The 17,663-nt window shown below is 44.4% G+C and overlaps 1 protein-coding gene across 3 annotated transcripts in view; it reads right to left on the bottom strand.

Annotated features, from left to right (window-relative positions):
* Nucleotides 1–17,663, bottom strand: part of arhgap32b (Rho GTPase activating protein 32b) — a 210,639-nt gene that overhangs the window by 94,704 nt on the left and 98,272 nt on the right. For all 3 annotated transcript variants that reach the window (XM_024013752.1, XM_070449358.1, XM_024013751.1), the window contains 2 exons: nt 13,613–13,721; nt 10,021–10,112 (listed from right to left, as the gene is read on the bottom strand). In XM_024013752.1, coding sequence (XP_023869520.1) covers nt 10,021–10,112; nt 13,613–13,721 — 201 coding nt within the window. The remainder of the gene's footprint in view (nt 1–10,020; nt 10,113–13,612; nt 13,722–17,663) is intronic.

Here is a 17,663-nt window from a genome sequence, read left to right as displayed (position 1 = left end):
GAGTGTTGCAACCGAGGACAGACAATGTTAATGCGCTACGCGCTTCAGCAATCCGCGGTCCCATTCTGTGAACTTGTGTGGTTTTAAGTCTTAACACTTAAGAGCTGAGCCGTTGTTGATCACAGACATTTCCACTTCACAATGACAGCACGTAGAGTTGACCGGGGCAGCCCTACCAGGGTAGAAATTTGACAAACTGACTTGTTGAAAACGTGGCATCCTACAACGGGTGCCACGTTGAAAGTTACTGAGCTCTTCAGTAAGGCCATTCTACTGCCATTGTTTGTCTATAGAGATTGCATGGCTGTGTGCTCAATTTTATACACCTGTCATCAATGGGTGGCTGAAACAGCCAAATCCACTCATTTGAAGGGGTGTCCACATGCTTTTGTATACATAGCGCCTTCCTAAAGTATTCAGACCCCTCGACTTTTTCCACATTTTGTTACGTTACAGACATATTTTAAAAACGATWAAATCATTTTTTTTACTCAATCTATACAAAATACCCCATAATGACAAAGCAAAAAGTGACATTTTTGCTAATTTATTAWWAATAAAAACTGAAATAACACATTTATATAAGTATTCAAGGCCTTTACTCAGTACTTTGTTGAAACACCATTGGCAGTGATTACAGCATCAAGTCTTCTTGGGTATGARGCTACAAGCTTGTCACACCTGTATTTYGGGAGTTTCTCCCATTCTTCTCTGSAGATCCTCTCAAGCTCTGTCGGGTTGGACAGGAGGAGTTGATGTACAGCTAACTTCAGGTCTCTCCAGAGATGTTCGATCGGGTTCAAGTCCGGGCTCTTGCTGGGTCACTCAAGGACAGAGACTTGCCCCCAAACCACGCCTGCATTGTCTTGGCTGTGTGCTTAGGGTCGTTGTCCTGTTGGAAGGTGAACCTTTGCCCCAGTCTGAAGTCCTGAGCGCTCTGGAGCAGGTTTCTTTTTTAAATCGAGGATCTCTGTACTTTACTCTGTTCATCTTTGCCTAGATCCAGACTAGTCTCCCAGTCCCTGCCACTAAAAAACATCCCCACAGCATGATGCTGCCACCACTGTGCTTCARCGTAGGGATGGTGCCAGGTTTCCTCCAGACGTGGTTTCATCAGACCAGAGAATCTTGCTTCTCATGGTCTGATAGTCTTMAGSTGCCTTMTGGCAAACTCCAAGCGGGCTGTCATGTGCCTTTTACTGAGGAGTGGCTTCCATCTGGCCACTACCATAAAGGCCTGATTGGTGGAGTGCTACAGAGATGGTTGTCCTTCTGAAAGGTTCTCTCATCCCTACAGAGGAACTCTGGAGCTCTGTCAGAATGACCATTGGGTTCTTGGTCACCTCTCTGACCAAGCCCCTTCTGACCAAGCCCCTTCTCCCCCAATTGCTCAGTTTGACTGGGCGGCCAGCTCTAGGAAGAGTCTTGGTGGATCCAAACTTCCTCGATTTAAGAATGATGGAGGCCATTGTGTTTTTGGGGACCTTCAATGCTGCAGACATGTTTRGGTACCCTTCCCCAGATCTGTGCCGAGACACAATCCTGTCTCGGAACTCTACGGACAATTCCTTTGACCTCATGGCTTGGTTTTTGCTCTGACATATACAGTCAACTGTGAGACCATATATAGACAGGTGTGTGCCTTTCACAATCATGCCCAATCAATTGAATTTACCACAGGTGGACTCAAGTAGTAGAAACATCAAGGATAATCAATGTAAACTGGGTCCACCTGAGATCAATTTCAAGTCTAAAAGCAAAGAATAGTTATGTAAATAAGATGTCATTATAGGGTATTTGTGTGTAGATTGCTCAAGAAAATGTTTTATTTAATCCATTTTAGAATAGGGCTGTAACGTAACAAAATGTTGAAAAAGTTAAGGAGTCTGAATACTTCCCAAATGCACTGCATAGTGTATGTCTCGATGTGAAAAAATGATTTCACTTGGTTGAGTGCCCATTGCATACAGAATTTGGACGGAACATCCAACAGTCAGGCAGCGAGAGCATGCTCCTCAAACAGTGGTTGATGCATGGAGTGAGTTAAGGGTTCTTATATGTATTTCTCTGCTGCTCATAAAGCACATGCTCTGCTATAAAACCCAAGTAGCCAACAAAACAGACCAGCGGTAAAGCCTCCATTTGGTATTCCAGTGCACACAGATGAGTCTTTATTCCCCTTGCCCATTTAATAATGGCTGTAGTGTAAAGTACTTTAGTAAAAATACTTTAAAGTACTACATACATTTTTTGTGGGGATATCTGTACTTTACGTTATATTTTTGACAACTTTTGCTCCGCTACATTCCTAAATAAAATAATGTACATTTTACTCCATACATTTTCCCTAATACCCAAAAGTACTAGTTACATTTTAAATGCTTAACAGGACAGGAACATGGTCCAATTCACACATTTATCAAGAGAACCTCCCTGGTCATCCCGACTGCCTCTGATCTGGCGGACTCACTAACCAAAAATGCTTTGTTTTTAAATTATGTATGAGTGTTAGAGTGTGCCCCTGGCTATCCGTAAAAATGTTTAAAAAAATGTAATGTGCTGTCTGTTTTGCTTAATATAAGAAATGTGAATTTTTCCAAGAGGCTTCTAAATATCTTCTACCCCCAAGCCATAAGACTCCTGAACAGCTAATCAAATGGCTACCCACACTATTTGCATTGCCCCCCCCCCCSGAACACTGCTGCTGCTCTGTTATCATCTATGCATAGTCACTTTAATAACTCTACCTGCATGTACATATTACCTCAAGTACCTCGACACTGGTATATTGTCATTTACTGCTGCTCTTTAATTATTTGTTATTCTTATCTCTTACTTTTCTATTTTTTTAGGTATTTTCTTAAAACTGCATTGTTGGTTAAGGGCTTGTAAGTAAGCATTTCACTGTAAGGTCTACACCTGTATTCGGCGCATGTGACAAATAAAAATGTATTTGATACCATAGGCCTACAGTTGGCCAACTCATATTCTGTTCTTCTGAAATACATTTTCTTCATTTTCTTCATCTTCATTCAGGCTAACAAAATATTATGACTACCACAGCCCTAGGTGGGGGGATAGAGAAGAAGAAAACAGATGGTACAAGAGAGGAGGGTGGTGGAAGAGGGCAAAACTAGCTAAAATCAGATAGAAACTGAAAAATGTAAGCGAGTGAGGGAAAGAAAGGGCCAGGTCTGAGAGACATAACGAGAGAGTGAGAGGTAGAGAACTCAAATAAAAATGTATTGGTCACACACACAGTTTCGCAGATGTTATCGCAGGTGCAGCGAAATGCTTATGTTTCTAGCTCCAACAATGCAGCAATATCTAGCAAAACAAAATACATACATGATCAAAAATATATATTTTTAAAGAACAAGAAATGAAGACATATGAGAACGAGCAATATCAGAACGAGTCCAGAATATAAATACATATATACACAGGACAGTTGAGGCTCCTCAGAGGAGGAAGGGAAGGACCATCCTCCTCAGTAAATTTCATAAACATTGTAAAACGTTTAAAGTAATAATTTTTAGATAAAACTATATTAATATAATCGCGTCATCAAATAACTGATTAAAACACTATTTTGCAAAGAAGGTCTACAGTAGCCTCAACAGCACTCTGTAGGGTAGCACCATGGTGTAGTCTGAGGACAGCTAGCTTCCGTCCTCCTCTGGGTACAATGACTTCAATGCAAAACCTAGTATGCTCATGGTTCTCACCCCCTTCCATAGACTTACACACAGTAATTATGACAACTTCCGGAGGACGTCCTCCAGCCTATCAGKGCTCTTGCAGCATGAACTGACATGTTGTCCACCCAATAAAAGGATCAGATAATGTATCTAGTACTGAAAGCATAAGCTACAGCTTGCTAGCACTGCAGTGTATAAAATGTGTTAAGTAGTTGACTCAAGAGCGATGCACAATAGTTGAACAGTTTTTAACAAATTAATTTCTTCCAAAATGAAGGAGAAGCAAGAGAGAAATAAAGTATTTTTTTTCACTTTGTTTCACTTACTTAGCTACAAATGCAGCTAGCTAGTTTAGCCTACTGAAACACCCTGCTCAACCAGAGGGATGCTATGTTAGCTAGCTGGCTATGACTTCCAACACAACACAGGAACTCTTCCAAGTCAAGATAAGCTTTTGGTATTATTCATTTATTGCCACCGGGGCCCGCCGGTGTAACTGCTTACTGTACACTAACATTACTGCATGATTGTAGCAGGTTTACTAACACGTTAGTTATATTAGCTATGTTGACTATGACGTTACTTCGGCTAATATGGTGACAACGATGTAGGCTGTGTGTAGCAGTTTGGCTTGGAACGTTTTTTTTCGCCTGGTCACATACAGCGGATGCGTTGAAGTCCACAAGCGAAGGGAAGAGAAGGAATACAACGTGGCTGTTATGAAAGTGAACTCTGTTTGCGTGTGATCAGAGTTGTATTCATTCCGCCGATTCTGTTGAAAAACATTTCTTAAGCGCAAGCAAACAGAACAAAACGGGGATAAACATACCTGAATTTGTCCAATAGAAACGCTTGTTTGCAACTGTTGGACTAATGATTACACCCTATATCACCTAAAATTTGTCTCTCACCCTGTGTGCACCTACGTTTGTAAACTTTCATTCATAGGCTAGGTTGTAGCAACCTCATGGCCTAAGCCAAAAAATATAGAGCTGGCTGGGTTTTCTGTGCATCGGAAGGACAGAGCAGCTACGTCTGGAAAGTTGACGGGCGGAGGGGGGGGGTCTATTTGTCAATAGCAGCTGGTGTGCGATGTCTAATATTAAAGAACTCTCAATGTATTGCTCGCCTGACGTAGAGTACCTCATGATAAGCTATAGACCACACTATCTACCAAGAGAGTTCTCACTATATTATTCGTTGCCGTCTATTTACCACCAAAAACCGATGCTGGCACTAAGACTGCACTAAACGAGCGGTATTAGGCCATAAGCAAACAAGAAAAAGCTCATCCAGAAGCGGAGCTCCTAGTGGCCGGGGACTTTAATGCAGGCAACGTTATATCCGTTTTACCTCATTTCTACCAGCATTTTCCCAGAGGGAAAAAAAACTAGACCGCCTTTATCCTCCCGATTCCTGCTTACAAGCCAAAACTAAAAAAGGAAGTACCAGTGACTCGCTCTATATGGAAGTGGTCAGATGATGCGGACGCTTACAGGACTGTATTCTAGCACACTCGAATATGTTCCGGGATTCATCCAGTGGCAATGAGTCACCAGCTTCATCAATAAGTGCATCGACAACGTCATCCCCACAGTGACAGTAAGTACATATCCTAACCAGAAGCCATGGATTACAGGCAACATTCGCACCGAGCTAAAGGCTAGAGCTACCGCTTTCAATGAGCGGGACACTAATCCGGAAGCTTATAAGAAATCCCGCTATGCCCTCAGATGAAACATCAAACAGTAAGATTGAATCGTACTACACCGGCYCTGATGGTTGTTGGATGTGGCAGGGCTTGCAAACTATTACGAACTACTAAGGGAAACACAGCCTCAAGCTGCCCAGTGACACGAGCCTACCAGACAAGCGAAATGCCTTTCATGCTCGCTTCGAGGCAAGCAACACTGAAGCATGCGTGAGAGCACCGGCTGTTCCGGACGACTGCGTGATCACACTCTCCGTAGCCAATGTGAGCAAGACCATTAAACAGGTCAACATTTACAAGGCAGCGGGGCCAGACGGATTACCAGGGCATGTACTTAGCGCATGCGCGGACCAAGTGTCCTCACTGTCATTTTCAACCTCTCCCTGACCGAGTCTGTAATACCAACATGTTTCAAGCAGACCACCATAGTCCCTGTGCTCAAGAGCACTAAGGTAAACTGTCTAAATGACTACCACACCGTAGCACTGACGTCGGTAGCCATGAAATGCTTTGAAAGGCTGGTCATCAACACCATCATCCCGGAAACCCTAGACCRACTCCGATTCGCATACCGCCCCAACAGATCCACAGATTACGCAATCTCTATTGCACTCCACAATGCCCTTTACCACCTGGACAAAAGGAACACCTATGTGAGAATGCTGTTCATTGACTACAGCTCAACGTTCAACACCATAGTGCCCAGAAAGCTCATCACTAAGCTAAGGACCCTGGGACTAAACACCTTCCTCTGCAACTGGATCCTGGACTTCCTGACCCCAGGTGGTAAGGATAGGCAACAACACATCTGCCACGCTGATCCTCAACACTGGGGCCCCTCAGGGGTGCGTGCTTAGTCCCCCTCCTGTACTCCCTGTTCACCCACAACTGCGTGGCCAAGCACGACTAACACCATCATTAAATTAGTTGACGACAACAGTGGTAGGCCTAATCACCGACAACGATGAGACTGACCTCCTTACAGGCTGAGACCTTGCAGTGTGGTGCCAAGACAACAACCTCTCCCTCAATGTGAGCAAGACAAAGGAGATGATTGTGGACTACAGGAAACGTCGACGGGGCTGTAGTGGAGCAGGTCGAGAGTTTCAAGTTCCTTGGTGTCCACCTCACCAACTATCATGGTCCAAACACACCATGACAGTCGTGAAGAATGCACGACAACACCTTTTCCACCTCAGGAGACTGAAAAGATTTGGCATGGGTCCCCAGATCCTCTAAAAGTTAGACAGTGGCACCATCGAGAGCATCCTGACCGATTGCATCACCGCCTGGTATGGCAACTGCACGGCATCTGACCGTAAAGCACTACAGAGGGTAGTGTGTACGGCCCAATACATCACTGTGGCCAAGCTTCTTGCCATCCAGGACCTATATAAGAGTTGCCAAGTCTAGGTCCAAAAGGCACAACAGCTTCTACCCCCAAGCTATAAGACTGCTGAACAATTAATCAAATTGCCACACAGACTATTTACATTGACCCCTCTTGTTTTTACACTGCTGCTACTCGCTGTTTATTATCTATGCAGTCACTTTACCCCAACCTACATGTATAAACTACCTCGACTAACCTGTACCCCCACACATTGACTCAGTACTGGAACCCCCTGTATATAGCCACGTTATTGTTATAAACTTTAATTTTGTTACTTTTAATTTTTTACTTTAGTTTATTTAGTAAATATTTTCTTAACTCCAACTCAAATCGTCAAGTTTGCAGACGACACTACAGTGGTAGGCTTGATTACCAACAACGACGAGACGGCCTACAGGGAGGAGGTGATGGCCCTCGGAGTGTGGTGTCAGGAAAATAACCTCACACTCAACGTCAACAAAACAAAGGAGCTGATCGTGGACTTCAGGAAACAGCAGAGGGAGCACCCCCCCCTATCCAAATCGACGGGACAGTAGTGGAGAGGGTAGTAAGTTTTAAGTTCCTCGGCGTACACATCACGGACAAACTGAAATGGTCCACCCACACAGACAGCGTGGTGAAGAAGGCGCAACAGCGCCTCTTCAACCTCAGGAGGCTGAAGAAATTCGGCTTGTCACCAAAAACACTCAAACTTTTACAGATGCACAATCGAGAGCATCCTGTCGGGCCGTAAGGCTCTCCAGAGGGTAGTGAGGTCTGCACAACGCATCACCGGGGGCAAACTACCTGCCCTCCAGGACACGTACACCACCCGATTACCAGGAAGTGCCAAAAATATAATCAAGGACATCAACCACCCGAGCCACTGCCTGTTCACCCCGCTATCATCCAGAAGGCGAGGTCAGTACAGGTACATCAAAGCTGGGACCGAGAGACTGAGAAACGGCTTCTATCTCAAGGCCATCAGACTGTTAAACAGCCATCACTAACATTGAGTGGTTGCTGCCAACATACTGACTCAATCTCTAGCCACTTTAATAGTTAAAAATTGGATGTAATAAATGTATCACTAGTCACTTTAAACAATGCCACTTTATATAATGTTTACATACCCTACATTACTCATCTCATATGTATATACTGTACTCTATACCATCTACTGCATCTTGCCTATGCCGTTCGGCCATCGCTCATCCATAAATATTTTTATGTACATATTCTTATTCATTCCTTTACACTTGTGTGTGTATAAGGTAGTTGTTGTGAAATTGTTAGATTGCTTGTTAGATATTACTGCATGGTCGGAACTAGAAGCACAAGCATTTCGCTACACTCGCATTAACATCTGCTAACCATGTGTACGTGACAAATAAAATTTGATTTGATTTCTTGAAATGCATTGTTGGTTAAGGGCTTGTAAGCATTTCACAGTAAGTTCTACACCTGTTGTATTCGGCACAAGTGAGAAATACATTTTGATTTGGAAAATTAAATGAGAGTCATCCAATATGATGTAATAGAAATAAGCCCATGCTCATGAAAAAATAATAATCCTCCCTCATCTTAAACGGCACTGACTGCCACTGATACAGTGGTGTGAATGGTGTGTCTAGACCCCTCAAACTCACTGCTTGTATTCATTGTTCCCCTCCAATCAGGGACTGATTTAGACCTGACACAGATTACAGTCTTTTCATTGACTTATTTTTACAGAAATAGCCATATGCTTTCCAAACAATGTTTTCCCACAATTGAATAATAAAATATATGCCTGGCTGGGCCTCTACATTTCACTCACAGTCGCAACTCAATAATCATCTATTTGGTATCTGCAGCGCACGCTGCCCAAATTGCACATGCTGCCTTTCCTTCAGACTGTAGGCAATGCATTTTCTTTTAAGGCTAGGGGAAGCTAATGATCCTCTGTGGCCAAATCACGCTTTAGTAGCCTATTCTGAATGATTTTATGAATGATTATATGTATTTCTGTATAGACAGTAGGCTAATTAGGCTATATACATTTTGGCCACTTCATTAAATTTACTTAGGCTTATAGGGGGCTAAGCTTTTCCCCATGTCAAGCTACTATCCCCCATAGTAGAAAAGGTAACCAATTCTATTGGTCAYCTTGTCGAGAATGAAGCCCAAAGACTCTTGGACAGTTGTGGGACGATAGATCCCAAATTCATACAACCAGTAGGCCTAGGGTACATATATATTTGTTTTACCTCTACGAAATGGGTGTCCCGAAACTGAGATGCTTGTTGCTAACGTGCACAAATGTGACTAGAATGACGTTGTATATAACAGCCAACTTTCCAGGACATAGACATGTCTTAAATGGGCAGAAAGCGTAAATTCTTGTTAATCTAACTGCAGTTTCCAATTACAGTAGCTATTACAGTGAAAAAATACCATGCTATTGTTTGAGGCGAGAACAGAGAGTTCTTAATTCTGATCCGCTCGATGAACTGAGAACCCCGCTGGCTGTATGGACAGGGACAATATATCCGGAGAGCGCCATGATTCTGTAAAACAGAGTATATTACTGTCTCTCTGAAAGGAGATCCTCGCTCTGAGCTCGTCTACTTTGCTGTCCACGAACTGAACTTTAGCGAGTAATATACTCGGAAGCTGTGGATGGTTTGCTCGCTGCCTGAGCCCGACTAGGACCCCACTTCTCCTCACTCTAATGCGGCATCAACGTTTTGGTATAGCACCCAGGATGAATGGGGCTGCCTCGGGGAGTCCAAAGGATTCAGGTCAGGGAAGTCAAATTTCTGGTTGAATTTCTGGTGAGTGACCGACAATCTAATGTCCAAAACGTATTTTCGGCTGTAGGTAATAATACTAGAAATGTTCTGATAAAATAATGTAACAAATAACAAAACTGCAAAGTTGGCTAGGAGCTAGAAAGAAGGCAACTGTGTCCATCTGCGCCAGACAGAGAAAAAGGTTGATCGAGACAGAGAATGGAGATAAGACACAGAGGTGGAGAAGACAAAGGTGGAGAAGACACAAAGGTGAAGGAGACAAATGTGGAGTGAGACCGGTCTTAGGAGAGATCGAGTGGGGTCAAAGTCAGAGGGAGATAGAAAGGGGGGGYGAGAGGAAATCAAAGTAGAGAGCGAGAGAGATGTGCAGCAGATGTGAGTTATGGCAGTTTCGGAAGGCATGCGGCGGGCTAAGTCTACTCGGTCAGCCGACCCACTCACTTCTTGACGTTCTTGACCTTCATGCTGGCCGTGCTGCTGCAGGAGCGCAGGAGGGGCTCGGTGCTCAGCTCGGGGACCTCAGCACTCCGCGCCTGCATGTCGCAAAAGAAATGCATACCCGTAAATACATGACCTGTGACTTCACCTTTGACAAACAACGCCATGAGTTGACCTGCATGCAAGAGAAACCTAGGGACAGCGCAAAGCAATACTGTTCAAAGAAAAAATTCCAAGATGTGGTGACAAGCAACTTCTTATATATTTTTGGTTGTTATATTTTTTATGTTTATTGGACACAGACCGTGAAAGAGTGGAAGTAAAGTTAGGAGAGTGCGTTAGAAGGACAGTCGGTCGGATTCAGACCCACAAATTGCTAGACCACTCCAGGCCCCTACTAGCTAAGTTTGAGACCCAACATGGAAAAGTCTGACCCCTGAACCCATGACTGAGAGGCTAATCTATGACAGAGGGAGGTTAAAACGCATTTGACAACATTAAATCATATAATCCTGTGTCAACACAGACCGCCAGGGAAGGGAAAAGAGCAACACTAAGTTAACAGAGAGAAAGAAGTCGAACCAGAGATGGTAAAGAACGAGCGAGAGATAGTAAGGAAAGTAAAGAATGAGCAGGAAAGAGAGAGAGCGAGCGAGAAAGAGAGCGAGAGAGAGGACAGGACGAGATGTGGAGAYGTTTGGTCTCTTTCTAGCTGGCTGAAGCCAAAGACAGTGAAGGTGATATGCAGATAAGCATTCCCAATGAGGTCAGAGAGACAGGAGCCAGGTGGGCCGGGGTACAAAGAGCATCCTGTCAGGCCTGCACTAGCTGTGAATGGGAATATCAGCTTAGCCTGTGTGCCAGTCCCTTTTTGTTCTTTCTGCTTTAGCCGACTCCATTGTTATTGCTGTTTGGCATCGAAAATGTTTCTGCTATAGTAAATACAGAGTGAAAACCAGGCTAGTAAGAGCTACTAGGAGCAGGGAAACACTGGTAGCAACCACTTCAGTACTTCCCCTAGGGGAGAGACAAGAAAGGCTTATGAAGTCTAGCCAAAACATTCCCAGAAGTTGTACCTATAAAATATTCAACTGTGTCTTAAAGAAGGCAAGGTCTCTTCAAAGCTGGCCAAATAAAGGAACACCCTGAACACTTGAGTTGGTAGATATTATGCACAGTAGCCTACGTCACATTAAGTGACGCTGAATGTGAAGTATTTTGGTTATGTATTGCACTTTCACATTTAGGCGTTATTCAAATATACAGTATTTCTCGATTAACAACTGGTAAATTTGCCTAGTCACATGCAGCATGTARATTTCTTCTTCTAGGCCTATTTGCATCTAAGTAAGCCAGTGATAACACATTCTCTTTTGCAGTAACAACCTGACCAATGTTCTGTTATCAATGTGCATTCGGTCAACCGTTATGACACGCCGAGAGCTTGGCAGACTTATTGATCTATTCATCCTCTGAAATACAGCGCAACAACCACTGCCTGCCACGTATGTCCGCTACTGCCATTTGGGCATACTGCTACCCACTGTGACCGCTAACTACCATAGCATTTTTTATCACAACAATGTCCCTAAACCACAAGTGGGACTTATTTAGAGAAATTTATTCACAAGTATTGGCCCCTTCATAATAACAAAATACAAAATTTAACAAAGAACAGCAGATATGCCATGTCTTTAATGTTTCAAAACTGATCAACATTCATTAGCGGTAGAGATATGGCTGTGTCTGTGTGCCATCTTGCACCCCATACCCTATTTAGTGCACTACGTTTGACCTGGGCCAATAGGGTTGTTGTCAAAAGTAGAGTAGTATATAGGGAATAGGGTGCAATTTGGGACGCCAACTGTGTCTCTCTGCCACTGTATTGAATGTTTGTGGTTCCAAAGTGAGCATGGTGGCGGCCAACTGGCATGTTACCATGGAGACGGCCTCATTTCAGATAGCATGTTGCTGAATGCAGCTCAGTTAGAGTGGGAAAAAAATACTTCAGCTTGGATGGAGTTGAAATAGTGAATGATTTCAGCAAATTAATGAGTTAAGATATCATATCACTAATGGAGACTTTGGCGTATTAGAAATATAGATATTTACTAAAAGATGGGATAACTTTAATTATATATGAGAGGGGTTACATTAATTGATTCATATTCACATTAATTGATTCAATATTGAATCATCTGATTTAAGTGGTTTGTTTAAACACTACAATGTCATTACAATTCATCTTAAGTTTAGCCTACATATACTGAACAAAAATATAAACGCAACAATTTCTATGATTTTAGTGAGTTAGTTCATGTAAGGAAATCAGTCAATTGAAACAAATAAATTAGGCTGTATTCTGTGGATTTCACATTAATGGGCAAAGGCGCAGCCATTTGGCCATTTGGCCCACTGGGGAGCCAGGCCCAGCCAGTCAGTTTTCCCCCCACAAAAAGTCTTAATAACAGACAGAAATATTCCTCAGCTTCAGCCATTCCGGGTGGCTGGTCTTAGACGATCGCGCAGGTGAAGAAGCCGGATGTGGAGGTCCCGGGCTGGTGTGGTTACACGTGGTCTGCGGTTGTAAGGCCGGCTGGATGTGTTGCCAAATTCTCTAAATCAACGTTGGGGGTGGCTTATGGGTGAGAAATTAACATAAAATTATTTGGCATCAGCTCTGGTGGACATTCCTGCAGTGAGAATGCAAATTGCATGCTCCCTCAAAACTTGAGGCATCTGTGGCATTGTGTTGTGTAACAAAACCGCACATTTTAGACTGGCCTTTTATTGTCCCCAGCACAAGGTGCACCTGTGTAATGATCATGCTCTTTAATCAGTTTATTGATATGCCACACCTGTCAGGTGGATAGATTATCTTGGCAACAGAAAAATGCTCACTAACAGGGATGTAAACTAATTTGTGCACAAAATTTAAGCGAAATAAGCTTTTTGTGCATATGGAACATTTCTGGTCTCTTATTTCAGCTCACTTTGCTTTTATATTTTTGTTCCGTGTACATAAATCATGTACAATAGATTAGGTTCTGATACATCCCCCACTACTTCTAAAGTTACATTAATGATGTACATGAGAGGCATCATGATCATTTCACGATTGGGAGCTGAGGCTGGATGTTGATGCAGCATTTCAGTTTGATATCAAGACATTTCCCGAACAGTTAAGACAATCAGTTCATTAAAGGAGACTGAGATAAAACGGTGTCAGGGAGCCAACAAGCCCCAATCAAAGAGGAGCCTTGTTATCTTATTACTGAACGTTTGATTAGCACTGACACTGCCGGGGTCTCGCTAAGCTGGGATGCTGTGTGTGTGTGTGTGTGTGTGTGTGTGTGTGTGTGTGTGTGTGTGTGTGTGTGTGTGTGTGTGTGTGTGTGTGTGRGRGCGTCACAACTGGGACCTCACGATACAATATCATAATACTTAGGTGCCGATACGATATGCATTGAGATTTGATACTGCGATTATTATACGATATGTACACTACCGTTCAAACTTTTAAACTTCTGAACGTTAGTGTGCATATATGTACGTGTGTGTGTACGCGCGTCTCTGCCAGTGGTCGCCATCTCACCATGGCGCTGATGGTCTCCTCCCAGTCAGGTCTCTCTCGGGGGTAGACCAGGCGGGCCAGCTCAGGCACTATGTCGTCGTCCTCTGGGTGACGCCCTGGCCTCAGGCCCCTAGAGGAGAGCGAGAGGAAGGGAGGGGCGGGGGAAGGAGCGAGAGAGAGAATTTGAATTTCAATCCAATTTATTGGCTCAATATCATACTTTCCAAGAAACACATTAAAACAGCAAAAATTGCTTTAATACCAAAACTGCTCACACATTAGGCTAAATWCCTGTTTCAAAAGAGGGAGACAGAGAACGAGAGAGACTTTCAGATGCTCTTATTGCGTCAGGAAAAACACTACATAGAAAACACAGAACCCGCCTCAACGAAAACCACAAACCTCACCAGTCCTCCCAGCCAACTCTCTAGATAAAAACACTGATATATATGGTCATGTATTGTCAACTCAATATGGAAGCCACAAGTTCAAAGGCACCCTAGAGGCTGGTGTGTGTGTTGGTTCTTCTATCCTTGTGGGTACCGAAAATCGTCCAAAGTCCCCACAAGGTTAGTAAAACAAGGAAAATGTTCCCCCGTGGGGCCATTTCCCACATCCCCATGAGGACAAAGGGTATTTTAAGCTTAGGGCTTGGGGTTACAGTAAGTGATAAGGGTTAGGTTTTGGATTTGGGAAAAATCGGAGACTGAATGGAAATGTATTTTAGGTTCCCACGAGAATAGAACAGAATGTGTGTTATATGACACCTTAGAGTCTGGCACTTTGACCAGAAGGTGTTAATGGATGTATCATTTCAATTAGACGAGATGCCATAACCCATTAGTTGGCACTGGGGATGGAACACACACACACACACACACACAGAGAGTGTGTGAAAGACATGTGGACACACCAGAGTGAGGGCGTAACATTGCCTGTCACATATTCACTTGTGAAAGGAGGCTTGTGCTTGTCTGTGTGCTCACACCATATTTTATGCATAGATGCAGCCATGAGGATACCAAACAGGTTTTTGTGTGTGTGTGTGTGTGTGTCTGTGTGTGCGCGCCAGCTGGATACTGTGTGTGCAAAGGCCAAATAGCACCTTCAATGTGAGGAACGTCAATGTTATTATGTGCGYAGGCAAAGTAGCACTTTCACAGAGGGAGAATGTCAATGTGATTTAGCCATTGAGCCATCAAAGAAACGTTCTGGCCTCTCACATCATTTGCCTCTCTGATAATAATGACTTGAGAATAGAGCCTACAGGTGTGAGGCGAGATTGAACTAGAATCAAAGGCTGTGGGGCCAGAGTCGATGGAACCTACAATTCCTATGTATTAATGCAACAGTCAGACCGGCTGACCTGAAAAGTGGCAGCATTAACTGCCACTGTAGCTGCCAACAGTCTCATATAGGATGCACCCCATTTCCTATGTAGTGACCCACCTTTGAAAGTGCTGTACTATATAGGAAATAGGGTGCCATTTGAGACACACCTATGGGAACTGAGAACCACATGATAGGCTGTGATTAACTTTGGCCATACACTCTGGGAATCATACTGGTGATGATATTAACAGGGTGGAGGGACTGTAGCCAGCGGCGATGATATTAACAGGGTGGAGGGACTGTAGCCAGTGGTGATGGTATTAACAGGGTGGAGGGACTGTAGCCAGTGGTGATGATATTAACAGGGTGGGGGACTGTAGCCAGTGGTGATGATATTAACAGGGTGAGGGACTGTAGCCAGCGGCGATGATATTAAGGGTGAGGGACTGTAGCCAGCGGCGATGATATTAACAGGGTGGAGGGACTGTAGCCAGGGCGATGATATTACAGGGTGGAGGGACTGTAGCCAGCGGCGATGATATTAACAGGGTGGAGGGACTGTAGCCAGGTGATGATATTAACAGGGTGGAGGGACTGTAGCCAGTGGTGATGATATTAACAGGGTGGAGGGACTGTAGCCAATGGTGATGATATTACCAGGGTGGAGGGACTGTAGCCAGTGGTGGATGATATTAACAGGGTGGAGGGACTGTAGCCAGTGGTGATGATATTAACAGGGTGGAGGGACTGTAGCCAGTGGTGATGAGTCATCTGTATGCAAAGCAGAGACTTCAGAACGAAAAAAAATCTGATTAACCTCGGTAAACCTTACATGAGGCTTCAGTCTAGCGTGGAATATATACTTTACACCTCGCATGAGGAGGAGTGGATAACGCGGATGATAGGTAGTGTGTGGTCGAATATGAAACCTACATAGCAGTGTTATAACACTGATATAATTTGATGCAACTCAAGCTTTCACCCACACAGCATTGGTCCTCATGTAACAGCCAATTCGTGTTCGGATAAGAGTCACGTGATTAAACGGATGTATTTTCAGAAATGCTCCTGACACAGTAGGCCACTTCTAACCCTTTCACCGCTCTTTGAAGCACAAACTAACTACCATGATGATGTAGCCTAAATGGAGGAATGAAACCATAAAGAACAACCATTTACCCGACCGGCCTTCTATGTTTGACTTCCAAGAGCCTTTTTGGACCAATTCAGTGAACGTGGTGAAAGAAGAAAGAAAAACACGTACAAACAGTCAGTACAATGTCTTGGCACCCTGCATGGTACTAATTCAACGCTGTCCATCCTCCTCCAGCAGCACACACAACTGCTGATCCTGTAGGTAGGCATACAGCTTTATCTGGGAAAGAGAAACACACCCCCTCCCCCGCCACCGCTTGACCTCACACACACACACCATGAAAATGTTCTCTCTCACAAACACCCCCCCCGCCCCCCCTCAGGGGGTGTATATGCATGAGGGGCTGACCTCAAACTGTCAGCTTCAATGCAGGTCTGGAGATGGGGCTGCTTGCATCTCAAATCAGACAGAGCGGAGGAGAGAGTAGACAGACGGACAGAGAGAATGGAGGGAAAGACCAAGATACAGAGGGAGCAGAGAGAGAGACCCTGGGAGCAGCCAGCAGCCTGCTGCATTATGACACTGACTCTAATACCGCACTCAGCCAGCCACCTTGAACCGCTGACCCTGACACATACCACAACACCACTAATTGGAACGAGGACTGACAACTGATCCGGGTAGGGAGCTGACCCTGATGTTGGAGGACGTTGTTATCCTGTTCCATACATGCGGTAAATCGTGCTGGTAGTGTACAGTATATCTTTATGAGCCGTAAACAGCTAAACAGACAAGGCCAAGACATAAAAGGGCAAAACACCAACCAAGGCTATAGTCTCTGTCTCTATTAATATTATTATTTTTAAGGCCTTGATTGGTTGAATCAGATGTTAGAGAACAGCCAAAGCGCCCAGCACTAACAACGGATGGGGAAAATCACAACAGGACATCCTGCATAGAATAAGCCCAGTATGATGCATGTGGGGCTGTGTCATAGCACAGCCTCCATTGTCTTGTGACACACACACACACACACACACACACACACAGTGCGCGCGACACACACACACAGTGAGCACACGCACACACACACACAACAGTGAGCAGCACACACGCACACACACACACACACACAGTGAGCACACACACACACACACAGTGAGCACACACACACAACACACACACAGTGAGCACACACACACACACACACAGTGAGCACACACACACACACACACAGTGAGCACAAACACACACACACACACAGTGAGCACACACACAACACACACAACAGTGAGCACACACACAGTGAGCACACACACAGTGAGCACACACACACACCACAGTGAGCACACACACAGTGAGCACACACACACACACACAGTGAGCACACACACACACACACACACAGTGAGCACACACACACACACACCAGTGAGCACACACACAGTGAGCGCACACACACACAACAGTGAGGCGACACACACACACAGTGAGCGCACACACACACACACACACAGTGAGCGCACACACACACACACAGTGAGAGACACACACACACAGTGAGAGCACACACACAGTGAGCGACAACACCAGTGACGCGCACACACACAGTGAGCACAACCCACACACACACAGTGAGCCGCA

This window comes from Salvelinus sp. IW2-2015, linkage group LG20 (genome assembly GCF_002910315.2).
Source record: "Salvelinus sp. IW2-2015 linkage group LG20, ASM291031v2, whole genome shotgun sequence".
Classification (NCBI taxonomy): Eukaryota; Metazoa; Chordata; class Actinopteri; order Salmoniformes; family Salmonidae; genus Salvelinus; species Salvelinus sp. IW2-2015.
This window is presented reverse-complemented; position numbering and strand designations above follow the sequence as displayed.